At 42.6% G+C, this 19,084-nt stretch overlaps 1 protein-coding gene across 1 annotated transcript in view; it reads left to right on the top strand.

Moving 5' to 3' along the window:
- Positions 1-19,084, top strand: part of INPP5D (inositol polyphosphate-5-phosphatase D) — a gene marked incomplete at its 5' end in the record, with an annotated part of 480,457 nt that overhangs the window by 130,155 nt on the left and 331,218 nt on the right. Inside the window, one exon of the mRNA XM_086949164.1 lies at positions 17,515-17,655. Coding sequence (XP_086805290.1) covers positions 17,515-17,655 — 141 coding nt within the window. The remainder of the gene's footprint in view (positions 1-17,514; positions 17,656-19,084) is intronic.

Raw genomic sequence — 19,084 nt, 5'->3', positions numbered from 1 at the left:
CCTTTACGACGCAACTTTTACAACGCAAACCATTACAACGCATTGCGCTGGGGGCCGCTCTAGGATAGGGAATAGGTTTAAAGTACTATCCAACACCTTCTCTACTATCCACGGGGACTGGAGTTGGAATAGTAAATTCAACTATTCACTATCCAGCGCCCCAAAGCACTATGCGTTGTAAAAGCATGTGCTGTAAAAACCACGTTGTAAAAGCATGCCTGGTAAAAGCATGCGTTGTAACGTCATACATCCACCCTCGACCCCTTCTTCGCAGGAGGGACAAACATCTGCTTCAGCCACACCACCCAAGCCCCCTGGACAGACCACCACTACATACACTTCACCTTCAACACCACCGCAACCAAGCCCGTCCCACGCCCGCCATGAAGAAACTGGAGCAAGATCACAGAGGAACACCTCAACGCCACCCTCCTCCTTGACCTGCTTCTGCCATCACACCCGAACTAGGGCAGACCATCAACGCTTCCCTCAAATCCGGCACTTTCTCAGATGACTGGAACCCACCGCTGACCTGACCGACCTGAAAAACTACCAACCCATCTCTCACCTCCCCTTCGTATCCAAAGTCACCAAGATACTCGTGAACGCACAACTGACCACCTTTATCGAAGAGAACACCATCCTAGACACCTCCCAGTCGGGATTCCACAGCAACCACAGCACAGAGGCCGCCCTCCTGGACGCCACTGATGACATCCGCATGCTCTTCGACCAGGGACATACTGCAGCCCCATCATACTAGACCTCTCTGCAGCCTTCGACACCGTTTCACATCGCACTCTTGCAGCCAGGCTTCATGACGCTGGGATACAAGGAACCGCCCTCAACTGCATTTAATCCTTTCGCTCCGGCAGAACCCAGAGGATCAGACTAGCCCCTTTCCTCTCCGAACCCACAGAGATCAACTGCGGAGTACCCCAAGGATCATCGCTCAGCCCCATGCTTTTCAACATCTACATGGCCACCCTCGCCACCTTCGTCAGACAGCATGGGCTCAGCATAGCTTCCTACGCCGACGACACCCAGCTCATCCTCTCCCTCATGAAGAACCCCAAAAACACAAGACTCTGCATCCAGGAAGGAATGAAGGACGTTGCAGCCTGGATGAGGGATAGCTCAAATGAGGGATAACTCAAATCGGAGAAGACGGAAGTCCTCATCCTCAGATCCTCCACCTCCGCCTGGGACAGCACCTGGGGGCCTTCCGCCGTCGGTAGCCCACCCACCCCTACTGCCACGCATGGAACCTCAGCATCATCCTGGACTCATTTCTCACCATGATCCGCCAGATAAACTTCGTAGCCTCCACCAATTTCAACTGCCTTCGCACCCTCTGCAAGACCTTCAATTGGATTCCCCAGGAATGCAGGAGGACTTCACCCACGCTCTCATCATTAGTAGGCTGGACTACGGCAACGCCCTCTACGCCAGAATCAAGAGAAGGCACCTACACAAGCTGCAAACCATCCAGAACACCGCAGCCAGACTAGTCCTTGGGACACCAAGACACAAACACATGACCCAACACCTTCAAGACCTCCACTGGATCCCTGTCGAGAAGAGAGTCACCTTCAAACTGCTCACCCACGCCTACAAATCCCTCCACAACATCAGTCCCAAATACCTCAACAAGAGAGTCTCCTTCCACGTACCCAAAAGGAACGTCCACTCCGCCGACCTCGCCCTGGCAGAGACCATCCACAGAAGCCGAGCCGGTGGAAGAGCCTTCCGCTACATTGCAGCCAAGACCTGGAACCAGCTCCCAGTGAACATCAGGCGCTCCCCAACCCTGCACATGTTCAGGAGGACCCTCAAGTCCTGGCTTTTCGACTGAACCCGGAGCTACACCCCCTCCTCCACCCCCCCCCCACAGTGCCTTGGGACCCTATGGGTGAGTAGCGCGCTTTAAAACCCCTGATTGATTGATTGAGTGAAGGAGCAAGGAAAGTACAATAAATCTGATTATCTCAAAGAAGTCACACAACTTTTCATGCACAGCCAGTGTCTCAGTGGACCTTATTAAGAAGCTCCCGGTGCTGTACATCAGTTCTGTTTTCAAGTGGTCTCTGAAACATGTTCAGAGGCTACCATAATCCCAATTTATTTGACATTATTCAATTATATCCATCCTAAAAGTACCCTATATCCCACCTGTAAGCCCACACTAATATTCACAGCAAGATTGTATTCTCTCCTTTGCAGGAGTATTTGGATCACCGTTTTTAAGCCACATGCTCAAAGCGAGCAAATAGATAACCAGGACTTCATAGAATGGCTATCTTCTACAGCTAATGATTGACAATTACGTTTCATTCAAATAATGGTCTTTACTCTTGGTTTCTATTGATCTGTAATCAGCCTTTCACTTCATTGATTGAACATTACTGTTGAGCACGCTCTTGGCATCTGGGTGATGGCGCTCTACTTACCCCAGTCTAGCAAATTCTGTAAATATGAATTTTGCCAAGCTTTCCTATCGAGCAGGGGTGACATAAGGTGATGATATTGCCCTCATGTTGTTCAATCTGTCAATAAATTATCATGGCACAGGAAAGTTGGCAGCAGAATCATCCACTCCTCTTAGCAGATGACATAATTATTCTAGCTCGGATGGTGATCGATTGCCTACTAGTTTTGAAAGATTCCTCAGTTGCACCCACTGATGCAAACTACAATACCTAATGTTATGGCCCTACAGAAGTTGCCTCCCCTGTAGACTTCACAGAGCTGGGAAGCAAGGAGTTGAAGACTGAGCAAAGTTAGTGCAATTGTATGACCAATGGGGCTTCTCTTCACTGGTCTAACCTGTATAGAGTGCCATTGTCTTCCACTGTTGGTTCTGGCTAGTAAAAGGGAGACCCTGTAGGTTTACCAAGTCAAAGCAGTTACAGTGACACTGAATGATGCTGCGCTATGGGGAGGAGGCTGGGGAGGTCTGACAACTCACAGATTGCTTGAGGTGCCGTCTTGGAGGAGGTGGTGGAACTCATTCAATATCCTTGACACTAGGGGCCTCATCTACAAGAAAATGATGCAGCGCTGCGCCACAAGCCATTTAGCTGTGTAATGCCGTGTCATTTTTGAAGCACAGGAATGTGTTGCATTAACAACAATACAAAATATTACTGTGCTTGCCCCTGCTCTAGTACACAATTAGCTGCCATGCGCCAGCGCAGGCATCCTTGTGTCATTTTGCAAGGGTGCCTGTGATGTGGGGAGGATTGTTTTTGTGCAGGAAGGGACACTTCCTGCACAAAAACAATCATTAATGGCATTTTCCTCTTTCTATGCGTTCTTCAGAATGCATCACGCATAGAAAGAGGAAAAAACATAAAGACATAAAGGTATTTCTCCTCGTTGCGCCATTTCTGATGCATTCCCATTTTTGTGAAATGTTGTAAATCTGGGAATGCGCCAAGTTCCATGGATGTTCCACGGAAACACCCACAGCAACACCCATGAAACGCCCCTTTCACGCAGAGTAATGTCTGATAGTGGCCCATATTTAAAGGCCACGAAAAATCATGCAGGGTAACTTTACATGGGCTTGTAAATATGGGCAAGCCCATTGCGCCACCAGTGCATCAAATAAGGTGACGCTCCAGAGGCGCAATGGGCTTGCAAACAAGCTCCTAGATTTGGGAGTGGCACATAACAAGGATCAGGCTTATCTTAAACCCTTATATTTTTCAATGGGTTTCTGGATGAACTCAGCATCTTCCTTATAGGTAGAGGTGATCACTAATATTAGACACATCGATCACTACTCACATCTGTCTTAGCATGTTTGAGCTGAGCTGGCTAGTGGGATGCTCCAGAATTCTAATTGAAAGAGACAGTGAAGTAAAAAAGGTATACATAGCACAAGGGTACTTAATCTAGAGAAAGCTGTGCATAAGGCTGGATCAATCCATAGGGTCTTTCTAGAAAGGAAGCCAAACATGGGGTTTAAAAACTACTTAAATAATGGTGTTTCCTCTATAGACAAGCCAGTGGACCCAGAGTTTTGGTTCGGCCATCTCTACTTATAAATAAAGAAATACACTATTTGTTAAGCGTGAACTAATCACCCCTAAGGGTCTCAAGGCACTGGGGGCAGTTGGGGAGTTTTAGTGAGTTGCTCCCCAGAGTCACATGGTGCTGAGCAGAGATGCCCCCGGCGCCGGAGATCGTACCCTCCCGTCGCTCTGGCCGCTGCGCCACACCTCTCCCTAATAATAGCAGTAATAGGTGGGCGGACCCATTGGGCCCAGAAAAGAATGCACACTGTATTGTGGGTGGGCTCAGAAAAGAATATACACCCTATTGTGGGCACCTAATACAAAAATCAGTGATACCATTCTTCCTTTTCTGTCCTCTTAGAGAAGATTTGATAAATTGCTAGTTAACACCATTCCACAATAGATAGAGGATCATGATAGTAATGGAGGTTAATGCTCTGATGCTGGATATTGGCAACATAACAGTTGGAACCAGTTCTGTAATAGAGTCTGGCAGAAATGTATGCTTAATGGAACATTAGATGCTAGTGAGAGCAATAGCAAATTGTTTCAGTTCTGCTGGGAAGGATGAAAGTATGAGAAACCTAACTGCTAGCCTCTCATTTCATTGTAAGTTATATGCAGTTTTATGTTGTAAAGCTTTTTTTATGGATGTCTTTATTTATTGAGTTATTTGGGGATTATATATATATATATTACCAGCTCTTCAATTGATATTAGGTATGTTTGGGGAATGCAATTTTGCAAGAAAAAGGAAAAGTTCAATATGAATCAAATCAAACAAAAATGGCATTGGTCTTATTTTGTGGTAATACTTTATATGGCACAAGTGAAAAATATAAAATACGCATGACCAAAGCAGCATCTCTTGATTTGTATTAACAACACTCAAAACTACCCTCCAAACCTCTTATCAGCCCTTTATTCATTGGTAAATCAAGGTTGTCTGATGAATCAGACATTCTCTACTCAAGAATTCTACGATGAATTTATTTTATTTATATTTATTTTATTTTTTAAACTTGTAAGGCGCGACAGCTACCCAAGAAGGGTTTCCCGGCGCCGAGACACAGCATAAAGGTGGCAGGGGATTTCAGTTTTATTCAAGTTATTGTTCGAATAACCAAGTCTTGACGTGCTTTCTAAACCTAGCATGGTTTTCCTCATTTCAAATGTAGAGAGGGAGTGCGTTCCAGAGGGATGGTCCTAGGTGGGCAAAGGATCTGCCTCCCATTCTTGCAAGTTTGAATCTTGGTACGCAGAAGTTGGCGGCTGATTTCGACGAAGGTTTCGCTTGGGAGTGTAAGGATGGCCAGAGCTAAAAGGTATTTGGGTGCAATGCCTGCTTTGATTCTGAACATGTAGTTCAGGGCTTTGAGACGGATTCTGCTTTCTACCCTGAGCCAGTGGAGCTCATGGCGGTAGCTCGAGACTCCAGAATTTTTGGGGATTCTGCACAGTAGTCTAACCGCTGAGTTTTGGACAAGCTGCAGCCAACTGACTACCGCTTTGTTGGAGCCGAGGTACAGAATGTTGCCGTAGTCAAGCCGTGATGTTACGAGGGCATTGACTACGGTTTTGTGAGTGGAGGAGGGCAGCATCCAAAGGATTTTCCTCAGCCATTTGATGATGGTAAGGCATAGGCCGACAGCTTTGCTGGCCTGCTGTTTCATGGAGAGGGAGCTATCCATGATGACTCCCAGATTTCGTACTAGGGTAACTGGGGTGGGGAAAATTCCCATCTGGTTGGGCCAGTGTGAGGGGTTCCAAAGATCTCGTTGTTTCCCTAGAAGAAGAATCTCTGTTTTGTCTTCGTTTAACTTTAATTGATTTCTTGTTATCCAATTAAGGATGTTTTGAAGCCCTAATTTGAGGAGGGACGGGGATGAGGGACTAGATTCAGAAAGGGAGAAAATAATTTGGGAATCGTCAGCGTATGTCATGAGGGTGAGTCCAGATCTTTCCGCTAGGTCGGTCAGGGGTCTGAGGTAAAGGTTAAAAAACAGGGGGCTCAAGATAGAGCCCTGAGGCAATCCGTGAGGGGCTTTAAAAGTGTCGGAGCAGGCCGAGGAAGATGTTATTTGGAAAGTCCTTTGAGTCAAGAAGGACCGGATCCATTCGAGTGCTTTCCCACGGACGCTGTTTCTGTGTAACACCTTAATGAGTGTTTCGTGGGATATGGTGTCAAAGGCCGCGCTCAGGTCTAAAAGCACGAGCGCGACCGTTTGACCATTATCAAGGAGGTTCCGGATGTGTTCCGTGACTCCTAGAAGGGTGATTTCTGTCGAGAAACCAGCCCGGAAACCCGATTGCGAAGGATGCAGGAGCAAATTGTTTTCAGCAAAGGTGGATAAGACCGAGTGGACGTGTCTCTCTAAGCATTTGGAGAAAGCAGGGAGCAGAGATATGGGTCTGTAGTTTGCTGGGATTTCCGGATTAGCTGTGGGCTTTTACAGCAATGGGGTTATCATGGCATGTTTCCAGAGGGCTGGGACTGGGATGAATTAAAATCCCTTTTAGGTAACAGCATTGGTGCTATCCACTTAGAATTAGAAAAATAGCATAACTCTCTTGAAATGTCCGACTTCTTGATTATTTCTCTCGGTGGTGAAATCTGGTCAGATTTTACACTTACTAATAAGACTGAGGTGGAACACCTGTGAGCGAGCCTGTAATCCGAGTCCCCATACGAATATGAATATGGGAGAGGATGTGGCCTTATGGCTAGAGCGGTCGACCTTGAAGCTGGAGAACCAGGTCCGAGTTTCGGCAACAACGCTCAACATCCTGTGATTCTGGGCAAATCACTTAATCTCCCTGTGCCTAACAAAAATGAATGAGTACATCTGTAACGAAACTAGTGCTCATATAAAGTGCTCTGAGACCTGATATCTTCGGGTCAAGTTTGGGCTATATAAAACTCTAAAAAATACAGGCCGGTGGCTTTTCTCAGAGTTATTGCAGCGGCTGTTGTGGAGAGAACTTCTTGATCAATGGGTCTTGAGATACTGAGCAAGTACCCTTGATTGGAAAGCAGGAGTTTTTTTTTTTTGCTCCTAAAAAATGTAACTTGGATAGTGACCCATTACTTTGCTCCCAGTGGTAATAGAGAAACTAGAGAAATTACTAGATATGCAGCCATCAGAAGGGTCTGAGGATTCAATTCTTCCGGATCCCAAACAACTTTGATTCTACGATGGGAGAAAGGAAATGGAAACACCCTTAATTATCATCATTGATGAACTGAGGCCTGTTCCGAACAAGGGAGATGTGAACGTGGGGCTATTTCATTGGGTCTCTTCAATGCATTCGATGCATGGAACATTCTTTTCTAAAGCAAGATTGAATAGAAGAGGGTAAAGGGGACATCCTTGTCGTACTCCTCTCTGTAGCGGGAAGGAGGTAGGGATGGACCTATTAGCGAATATAGAAGCTTTGGGTGAAGTATATAATAAGGAGACGTTAAGAGATAAACTTGGGACCAAAGCCAAACCAGGATAAAGTATGAAAAATAAAAGACCAGTACATGTGGTCAAAGGCTTTTTCTGCGCCAAGAGAAATAGCTGCAAGTGAATTAAGATATTTATTGGATTTATGTAATATGTTAAAGAAAGTTCTTGTGTTACCTGCGATATTTCGATCTTTAATGATGCCAGATTGATCTTCACAAATAAGGGATTGTAAAAGGGGTTCTAATTGAAGAGCAAGAAGTTTGGCAAATATTTTGTAATCAGAGTTAACTAAGGAAATTGGTCTATAATTTTTACAAAGATGATGGTCTCTTCCTTCCTTAGGGATTAAGCATATAAGGGCATCTTGAAAGGAACCAGTGGAATCATTAGAGGAAATAAAATGTGAGAACAAAGACAGAAGATAAGGAAGAAGGGATTTGGAAAACTGAGAATAAAATTCTACAGGGAAACAATCTGGGCCAGGGGCTTTCCCTATTTTTAAAAGTTGTAATGCATGGGTAATATCTTTTGTAGAGATATCACGCTCCAGTGCCAAGAAATCTATATCTAATGGAAATTGATTTTCTATTGAAATAAGATATTTTTGTATGTCTATAGGGCCTGGGATAGATTCAAGGGTATACAAAGAGGTATAGTATTTTTTAAATTCTCCCAACATCTCTAAATGTTTGGTTGCAGGAGAGGAGTTAGAGTTAAAACATAATCAATATTAGTACATTCCTTCTTGATTTTAAGACATGAGGCAAGCAGTTTGCCTGCTTTATTTTGGCCACCATATTAACGAGAGCTCCCACGAAGAAGATAGGCAGAAGCGTTGATAACTTGTTATACTGAAATTTCTCCTTTATAAGGTTATCAAGATCAGCCTGGTAATTAGCTACTGTATAGATTAACTCTAGTAGTTTAATATTGTTGAGGATGTCATTTGCCTTCTGAGAATGTTTATGGTTCTTGTGTGCAACATATGAGATAATAAAGTATCTAGAAGAGGCTTTAAAAGCAGCCCAGATTGTAGAGAAAGAAGACTCAGAATCTATATTACGTTAAAAAAAACAGTTATAAAATCTTCAAAGGAAGAAGTAAAAACTTGATCAGCCAGCAAAGAAGTATTGAAACGCCATCTTTTATTGGCGACATTAATTGGAAGTAATTCCAAGTCTAATGTTACAAGGGCATGGTCTGAGATCAATATGGAGCCAATATCTGCCTTTAATATAGATTGAGTTAGTGCTTTAGAAACAAATAAAAAGTCAGTGCATGATTGTGATAGGTGAGTGGGTGAGAAAAAGGTATATTCACGGAGTTGTGGATTACAAAATCTCCAGGAATCAACAAGAGATCTATGAGAGATCAAGGTGGTGAAATGTTGGTGCACTGGAGAAGAAAGGAAAGGTGATTTGGAAGTGCGGTCAATATATGGGTCAATAATGAGATTACAGTCACCTCCAAAAATAACATATGGAGTAGATATGGACATCAAAAGGGTAGAAATATGTGGCCAAACATTATTATCAGGTTTAGTAGGGGCATATACATTAAATAAAGTAATAGGTATATTGTTGATTTTAAGGTGATAAATTAACCAATAGCCTTCGTCATCTGTGTCTTGGGAGAGAAGTAGTATTTTAAGTCTTTTGTGACAGAGAATCACGGTCCCATTTTCTTACTAGTACCTGGGGAGGAAAAAACATGTCCCACCCATTGTCATTTGAGTTTAAGAACTTCTGAATCAATTAAATGGGATTCTTGTTGGAATACAATATTGGACTTAAGGTTAGCCAAAAGGGAAAGAACTCTCTGCCTTTTAATAGGCGACCCCAAACCTTTAACATTCCATGAAGTAATATGTAACGTCATTAATCAACTGTATAAAATGAATATGGAACATTGTATCTTATTACAGCAAAACAAGCTAACAGCAAAAAATACAACAATATCTTGAAGCAAGAAAAAAGAAGTATTCTAAAAATAAGAAAGCAAGATCTGAATTGAAAGTAGTGAAAAGGAGAGAAAAAAGGAAGAAAAGAGTAAGAAAAAGAAAAGAGAGAAACAATAGAAGGAAAAAGTGAAGTGAAAATAGAAAGAACAAACAGAAACCAATAAAACAAACTGAAGACTCAAACATGGGTGGAGGGTGTTGAGGCTACAGGGGGGGAGATAAACAGCCAGTGACGAAACTCTGAGAGGAACCCCAAGGAGGATTTTGATGAACTGACTTTAAAAAAAAGTGAAGGACAGGAAAACAGCACCTGGTAGGAAAGAAACACAAGGAAATCAATTACTCAGAATAAATCTTAGGTACATTGTAAGAAGTACAATAATCTTCAGCAAGGAAAGAGAAAAAGTTTCAGATGGACGATGGTCCTGCTAAATCCATGGAATTGAATCTGTATTCATCAAGAAATTGTTGAAGCAAGCCTGGATCTTCGTATGTTGTTGTTTTATTTTTATAAGTCACTTTAACAAGGCACAGATGAATCAAACCATATCTTGCCCATAGATTGCGCAGAGCAGGGTGCATTGATATAAAAGCTTTTCTTTTGTCTGCTGTGACTTTTGCAAATAATAGTTGAGAATCTTGCCATGTGATGCAATGTTTAGTTTTGGCTGCTTGTAAGACAAATCTGTATATTCTAGAAAATATAGTATTACGCCTCTAGATTTACATTGAGATGATTGGTTTTAAGGAGAGCGACCAAGTCTGTGAGCTTGTTGTATGTTTAACTTTGGAGAATCCGGAAATCCTAGAACTTGCGGTAAAAAGGATTGAAAAGTTAGATAGGATTAGGTCCTTCTAGGCCTTCAGCTAGACCATAAATGCGTAGGTTGGTATGCTTATTTTGATTCTCAAGGTTCTCCACTTGCTTCTGGAGTTGTAGAATTTCTGATTTCACAGGACGAAGTTACTGAGAGGAAATTTGTAGAGATTCTATTTGATGTTCCATTATATGAATTTTGCTGTCTAAAGTAGACCATTTGTCCTCTAAACCTTGCAAGTGGATGTTTGGTTGTTCCATATGAGGTTTGAGAGCTCTAATCTCGTCCAGTAATAGTTCCAAAGAAGTTTGCGGTGGAGAAGTGACTGGAAAAGGAGGATCTTTTTTGATTCTCTTAGAAGTTGGTAATACAGAGGAGGTAAGAGCTTAAGGTACACTTTTCCCATTTGATGGGGTGGGTTATGAAATAGGAGTAGTATGTGATGGCATAATGGTTGTCGCATCAGAAAATTGGGAAGAAGTAGTTTGATCTAAGTCCTCCATGTTGTCCTGTAGTACTGAAAAAGGGTTTGAGGTATGTATTGTTTAGGTTTAGAGCGTGGAGATGGGATGGATGGATGTAGAAATCGCACCTCTTTTGGATTTAATTTTCCCCATAGACATTTTTGATTTGTTAAAGGTTTGCCGATTCAGTATAAAGTATAATGTTAACCAAACTGGTTACAAATCCAGGATAAATGTTATTCATAGAATAAGCAACAAAAACAACAGTATTGTCATGCAGAAAACAGGGGTATCAAGGCAGCAGTAGTATTGAAGCAAAAGTCCATTGATGAATGAAAAAAATAATGTAAGCGCCTCTATCAGGAGAGAGTATGCAGTAATGTCAACAACGCATCAAATAGTGCCAATTATAAAACCATATGTGGAGATATGGCACACATGTATCTGAAGGAAAGCGTTATATAAAAGCGTGCGTTCTTAAAAAAAAAAATTGGAATGAGGCAGTAAAAAGTAGCAGAGGTATCAGAGATAAAAAAAAGTCTCAATTATATCATGTGGAAGAAGGAGTATCAATGATAGGAAGGGTGTTGAAGTAAAGGATCATTGCTGGATGAGTATAAAACTAGATAAGAAAAACAAACAGCCTCAAGCAATAAAAGGTAAGCAGCGGTGCCTGAAAAACGCTTTGAAAAATACAGGTAAAATGTTGGATGCGAAACCAGTCACGGTGACGCGCCACACATTTAATTATGATGAAGCGTTCTATGGATTTACTGTGACTGCACAACATGTCAAAGTGTCTAAGAGGCAGTAAAAATATTCTTGGCTTCCGGTACAGTTATATACATTGTGGCACATTGAAATTATAGTAGAGTTCTGTCGTGATGCAGAGAAGCGCGGCGATGCCTGTGGTGCGTAGGCCTTGTAGAAAAAACAAAATGGCCGTCGCGACTCCAGTCTCGGAGACGCGCCACACATCTTGAGAAAGGAAAAGCATTACACAGACTACCCGCAGGTGACAAGGATGCCGCTGTAATCCAGGAATGCTCACAAAAGAAGTCCCAGCATTTCCGAAGTTGACATTTGCAGATGCCGCCTGTTAGTGCAAAAGTTCTCGGGTGTCCAGCGGAGCGACGCTAGCCAGCTGCCATCTCGCCTGGTGTCAGACCCCGCCCCCATCTACCTGGAACATTCTAACTTGAACAGAGACTGTGAGAAATTGGCATCTCAGACTACATTCAGCTGTGCTTTTAATCCAATAAACACAGGTCCTTTCTCTCTCTCCATTGTACTCCAGTCGAGTAAGGATTCAGTGCAGAGTTCCACGATGCTTGTCCCTGTCATCCACACTCTGTAACAGTTATTTCAGGAGCGTGACTCTCTTGATGAAGGAATTTTGATGGTTCTCACTCTCCTATGACAATGGTCATTGATTTTGCAGCTGGACAAACAGGCTCAAGTTCCACCTTATACATCAGAGACTGTTTAAGGCCTGCCCAACATTGGATTAGCTAACCTCTCTTCAAATAAATGCTAATATGGTCAAGTTAGTGATTATGGACAAGTGGAGAGCAAGGTGGGCCAGATCTACCAATACCTACACAAATGGCTTTAAGTGGGATGAAAAAGTGGGGGGGGTCTCTCAAAGGGGTGTGGCTGAGGTACTTAAGGGCGTGGCTTAGAAACACATAAGCTAAAAATCTGTGCTTAGCATAGTGTGCCACCTGACTGGTATTTTACTGCTTCTGTATTCACATCCAGCTATAACACAAGTAACAAGCCAGGACTATTGTCTTTGTCAATGGTTGTTATTTGAATTTGATAATTAAGCAACAATGATGGCTTTGTTATATATAATTTTGCAACTGCGTCAGTTCTGAAATGATGAGACTGTGAAAGAGATATAAGGAGCCTCTTTAAAGTTACATCAAAGACAGTGCAGGGTGGTACTGCTGCAGAGTTAAGATTTCTTTATTTTATCCTGAGGGTGAGGACAAAAAAAAAAGGGACCCGTCTCAGCACCTGCTTTTTAGAACTGCCGGTGCTGAGCACCAGCACAACCCGGCCCACTTAAAGCCCTGCCTACACACAATGTGAAGTTGTTAGGCATTCTTCTTCTTCTCAGTGGTTGATGCAAGTTCCTAGACTCTTCGATTTTTAAGACAGATGCTTCCTTTTCTTTCTATAGAACATCACAGGAAGATATTGTCTTCTGTTTTCTTATTCATATGTGACTAATGTAAAAGCTTACAATTGGTTCTGCTGTCCTAGAGTTTTACTAGGCTGCAGAGAGCCGCAAGCGCGACATATTAGAGAAGTGTGGCTCAATTGTTAGAGCAGCAAACCCTGATGCAGGAGTCGGGCCGGGACCAGGGTTCAATTCCCGCCTCAGCGGGTCTCTGGCTCAATTTCCTCGGACCTGATAATTCTCGCCTCGGTGCCTATTCTGATCATGAGCCCCACTCTGCACCTCTGGGCAATAGCTTGCTTAATCTCCACAACGGTCCCAACAACGCTGAGGATGCCTGACTTCACCTTGGGGGTGCCCAGGAGTGGGCTCCTCACAGGGAAAGGCCAGGAAGGGTTCCTCGGCGGTATTCGTACAAGCGCCGAGATGCCTACAGGTAGTCGTGCGCTATATAAGTGCGTAATTATCCTTATCCTTTATCCTATATTGCAAGACACATCTCTCCAATTACTGGGAACTTATGCCTGCCAAATCCAGGCCTAAATACATACTTATGAGCAGTGGCTGACCTCTGCCAGGATTGATGATTAATGCGCCTAGACTGTGGTTATCGTGGACCCCTGGAATGTATATCTGTGGCCTGTTGTGAACTGTATTGCCCCTTCATTATTAAGTGATGTACCATCTATGTGCCTGCCTGAAATGACTCTCCTGTGTCCCTTATACGATGTTCTTTGTCTTTTGATTGCACTGTATCTTGTGATGAAGTTCTATTTCACATCGAAGTACTGTGTAAGTCCACTGCACTGCTTAATGTGGTTCCATTTTCGAATTATTCCAACTTGCTGTAAGATCGTTATTGTCTCTGAAAATGTCAATAAACAGAAATCTTAATAAAAAATAAAAAAGCTGCAGAGAGCCCAAAACTTTATGGACAACACTGTCATGCAGTTGCACAGGTTTTACTTTGACCAAGTGTTGGATGCGTGTGGAAGGAAGCCTGCACTGCTGTCAGTAGAGCAAAGAGATATTCACGTGTTTATACCTGGTCATTTACTGAAGGATCTTGAAGGACCTTCCCTTCCATAACAGACATTTAAGAAGATTTTATTCAGAGAATCCTCTTTTCCAAATTCCATACATTAAAAAACAGTTACTTGATGATCAGGCGTGTAGGCACGTCTGACGAATGTGAAACGATCTGTTTACAAATGGAAATATGCGATCACTTTGCGTTCAGGACGTTACTGAAGATTCAGTTGTTCTGCTGATCTGTTTTTTTATTTTTATAACATATTTCATTCATTTTCCTCAAGTCACAGAGAGTTACATTTGTATAGTGGGACAATGGTTCTACTTATCTGTTTCCGGAGTACCTCTTCACTTTTCCTCAAGTTCTTCCCATTCAGACTGTGTGTCAATCTTTACTGCTTTTGGTACTAAGAAGCCATTTTTGGTGATCAGTCCTCTCAATAAATAAACTTTGGGGCATATTATCAAGACAGGAGATAAAATTATCGCCACTTTATCGGCAGAAAGCTGCAGATAAAGCGGCGATAATGGGCTTGATAATATACTCTATGAAATTCCAATCGAAGTCCATGTTAGATGTGAAGACATCTAACATGGGCTTCGATTGGAATTCCATAGAGCATATTATCAAGCCCATTATCGCAGCTTTATCGGCAGATAATTTTATCTCCTGTCTTGATAATATGCCCCTTTGTTTGTTGTTGGTGAGTCATTAGACTTTTTTACTATTATAAATGCTGATCAATAGAATCTCTCTATAAAAACATAAACATCAGATCGATAAGCTTTATTACAAACGTGGCAATTATTGGCACTGCAGACTTTATTCCAGTGATATCATTCTCACAGATGAAGGTATTAGGACGGGCTTCACTGGTGGTAAAGGTTGGATTTTGTCGAGATTCGTGGATGTACATGTTAACAACCCATGCAAAATATTATAAAATTCACTTTGATCTAGGCTTACCAAATTTAAACATCACTCAGCGAGGTCAATGTCGTATAAGGTGAGACCAGGTGTTGCCCAAGTGAAAACCTGTGAACATTCGCACACGATAATTAATCATTGTGGCAATTTCTTTAATACTAATGGGGTTCAAATGGCATTTGACGGAAATTCTAAATTTTACAGACCTGATCAACTTTCCCATACTCTACCATTCTATTGTCTATTCGCTACCAAACATCACTGGTAGCATTAGTAACCTATAATGTCTGACAAAAAATGTGAAAAAATGTGAATAAGGATAGTCACCGTTTCTCAGAGACTCGAGTAGGCGATCTATGTTTAACAACAAACATTTTGACACGCCTAATATTTCCAAGAAAGATGGAGTCCATCTAACCAACAGACGGAACATTTTCTTCATGAACATCATATAGGAGGCAATTAAGGGTCATATGTATCAAAAAAGAGTTTTGCGATTCTCAAATTGCGATTTTTAGCGAATCACAACTAGAGAATTGCAAAATGCAATGTATGTAGGATTTGCTAAAAATGTTGCGAATCCTACATATTCCTTATTTGTAAATCGCAAATTGAGATTCGCAATTAGGGAATACCTTCCCATTCATTCCTATGGGCTAGGAGGCCCATAGGAATGAACGGGAAGACATTCTAAATCTGCAATTACCAATTAGAGAATCGCAAATTGAGAATGCAATTGCAAGGTTGCAAGGGTGCCAAAAGGACACCCTGTTGCACCCCTGAAATATGGTTGTGTGCACATTTTGGCACATACACGCCCTAAGGGCATGTATGTGCGACATATGGCACTTTTAAAAATCAAAAAAGTGTTTTTTTAAAGAAAATTGCAAATTACCACCAACTTGAAGTTTGTGATGATTTACAATTCCTTAAGGCCAAATAGCAAATTTCTGGTGCTTCCAGAATTGCATTTAAGGAATCGCAATTTGCAATTCCTTAATTGCATTCGCAAAATAGAGAATCGAAAATTTTGCAATTCTCTATTTCACGATGGCCTTTTGGGATGATACATCCCAAAAGGCTTTTTCCAATTCACAAACGGGCCGATTCTGAGAATCGGCCCGTTTGCAAACGGAAAAAAGGCTTGATACATATGGCCCTAAGTTTGATTTCAAGTTTGTGTGCTTCCAATCACTCCAAGGGTGTTTTAAGGACCACAAATTTAGTTAAAAAAATAGTGTTCCCTGTGTCCAGAACGTAGCATTTTGACCAGATACTACATTCTTTGCCCACACCCCAATTATTGCCAAGAACTTGTTTTTCTCCCATTTAAAGCACCAAAAACAAAAAAATCCAAAAGGCTCAAAGAAGCCTTCTTCTACTTGGCACTAAGAATCTGGCACCCTCTACCCGAAGACCTAAATAGTTTCAACCTACGTTCTGATGTTTTGTCCCATTGTGGTAGCTCTGTTATGTTTTCTTAGTTGTGTCTCCCTCCACAATGGCCCTTTAGCTTTTTTGCCGCTCTTCTGTGTTTGGAAAAAGGGCTTAATGTTGCTGGTTTATTTTACTGGTAAGTTCAGATTGCGATCGCTCCTATCAGAAAAATGGCAAATCCGCCTCCTTTTCTGCTTCTTATCCCTATAGCTTTTTTCTTTCTTTACGGAGGTGCCCGGGAACCAGCTGCTCCTTGCCTTTTGTTTCTTCTTTATGGAGATGTCCATCATGCCAACACTTTCTTTTCTTTACAGGAGCACCCTGTGTACCCCTGTGTGTGTGCCTCTTACCCATTTTTATTCTTCTTCACTTGGGTTGTCCACCCTAGTACAGCTTTTTGCCTCTGCCCCTTCCCTTGCTACAGAATGTCTCTCTCTTCAACTGCTGCCTTGTTTGTTACCATGGTACAGTGTTGATAGCAAGATGTCCTTTGCCTTATACTCTCCTGTCACTGTTCTTAGGTCTATCCTTCTCCTTCTCCAAGCACCTCTTGGCCATCTTTTTCATCTTTCGCTCTCCCTCTGAGATAAGAGGGGCAATGTGGTTTCCCAATTCTCATAGATATGCTGCTTGCTCACAGTCAGAAGCACAACAGACTGTACATAACACTGGAGAGACCTCCTCCTGAATGTGACTTTGGTGCTTCTTGCAGGTAAATGCTACTAATTATTGTCCAATTTGAAGTTGGGTACTGATGGAAACACTAGTGATTTCTGAGGGAAGTGCCGCTTGCTAGGGTAGAATCGACAACAGGTACTTCCTCGGCACAGATTAACTTTCACTAGTGGAACCTCTTCTGAATTCCCCATTGCCACCCAAGTCTAAACCAGGCCTTATGTCTCTTCTCCCCTACATGGTGATGAGTCCATATCCCATTTCTAAAGTGGTAGTTGACCTAAATCAATGCTCCAAAGGTATACTAAGAAGGTTTTAGTTCTAAACCCCACTCTTTTCAAGCAGCACATTTGTGTAGGAGTCTTTATTGGGGAGTCTGGAGATGATGTGGTCCGATGGACAGGGGCATTTTTCCTGTTTGCATTTCACTTTATTAGTGTCTGTGAGGTTGGAAGTGTTACTGGTATATGGGGTATTTTGTGCGTAAGGTCGCTATGGATGAAGTGTCTCTTTCTTACTGTGCCTTTTTGTCTCACAGCATCCCAGAGGAGCAACTGAATGCTATTCAGGAATACTTACGGCTCCACATACACTGTGACCTAGAAATGTTGAAGACTGGCACCGGCAACCTCCCCCAGCTGAAAAAGTTACTCTCCTGTCTCTGCAAAGGTCTATACAGGTAAGGAGAAGACGGCACAACATAGGACGTGGTACTTCAAGCTAGTATTCTGTAAAGCAGTGTCCATTTCAAACCTAGCCACCACCAGGAACTGCTCCGAAGAGGAACTCACCAGACATAGGAGCTTAACTCAACCGCTATTGACAACTAGTAAACTCAGAGTTAGCAAAATATGCTGTCACCAGTTGTGGACATCTGCCTTGGGCTAAGGGTAATGGCTCCTACTGAGTACAGATTGATAATCCCAGAGTCAGGAGGATGCTCAGCCATTATGCCCTTCTGCCTGGCTTGGCATTGGAGGGAAAGCACTGCTCATGAGTGCTGCAGCCTGGCAAAGGACCTAGATGTTGAATTGTCACTAAGTCACACCACAGGACCCTGGGCTCTAGGTGATCACATTGTATTCTGTACTCTTTTAAGGTCCTGGAACATGGTTATTCCTTATCACTGAGCAAACATCAATGACCACTGTGGTAGGTGATCCCACCGGATGGTGTCTTACATAGGGACTTTAGAGTTGGGAGGTCACTTATTATGGTGCAGTTACATAAGATTTTATCAAAGGAGGAGGGAGGTTGGTTGGTCCTGCACAATTCCTCCCAAAGAAATAATATTAATAATACTGTGCTTTCTGTTCCACAGGGGTGGATCTAATCAGTTTTTGAAAAGAACAGCAATTCTCCGGTCAAAGGAGAGCATCCTTTTTAGGCTGCACAGACCCTCATCCACCGTAGGGGCATGCTTCATCATCCGGTAGTGCTCCTCATTGGGTGGGCGCTGCAATTCTCAATGGGCCCCTTGCATGGGATCTTTGCCAGAGATCTTTTCTCTTGCTGACCTTTTTAGTAATTAGCTAAACTGTCTGCAAAATTCCCCCAGATATACTAACAGGGCACTTGAGACTGTAGTCTAGACAAAAAAAATGCTCTTCCTTGGCCTGGGGATTGCTGTTGTTTTCAACAACTGATTAGAACAATGGAATGTTGAGCGCTCTATTGAAAACAGTGGAGTGCTCGGGCTTCTAATGGCAAGTAGAAGCCCGGAGCATCAACATTCTAATGGTTAACAAAGGCCTCATGGAGCCCGAGAGGATTTCAGTACCCTCGGTCTCCATGAGGCCTTTATTTTACAAATTAGAACAGTCTGCCCTCTAATGTTCTAATAACTTTAGAGCCCTACGTAGCAGGCTCTACCAACCATTAAAGGCTTGCTCCCTTGAGAGGCCTTTGTTTTATTTGTTAGAATATTCTTCCCTCTAGTGGCAGAATGTTCTAATAGCCTTATAGCCTTCGTAGCTGGACTATACAGGCTAATAAAGTCCCTCGCCTTCAGCCTTTAACCCTGGAGCGGGCCTTTAATAGCCAGTATTGCCCGTTATTGTGGGCTATACGTCTATATTAGAACCACCATTGTGAAATGGAATGGACAA

Source organism: Lissotriton vulgaris, unplaced genomic scaffold (genome assembly GCF_964263255.1).
Source record: "Lissotriton vulgaris unplaced genomic scaffold, aLisVul1.2 SCAFFOLD_1234, whole genome shotgun sequence".
In the NCBI taxonomy this organism is placed as follows: domain Eukaryota; kingdom Metazoa; phylum Chordata; class Amphibia; order Caudata; family Salamandridae; genus Lissotriton; species Lissotriton vulgaris.
Note: the sequence above shows the minus strand (reverse complement) of the source record. Positions and strands in the feature narration are given on the sequence as shown.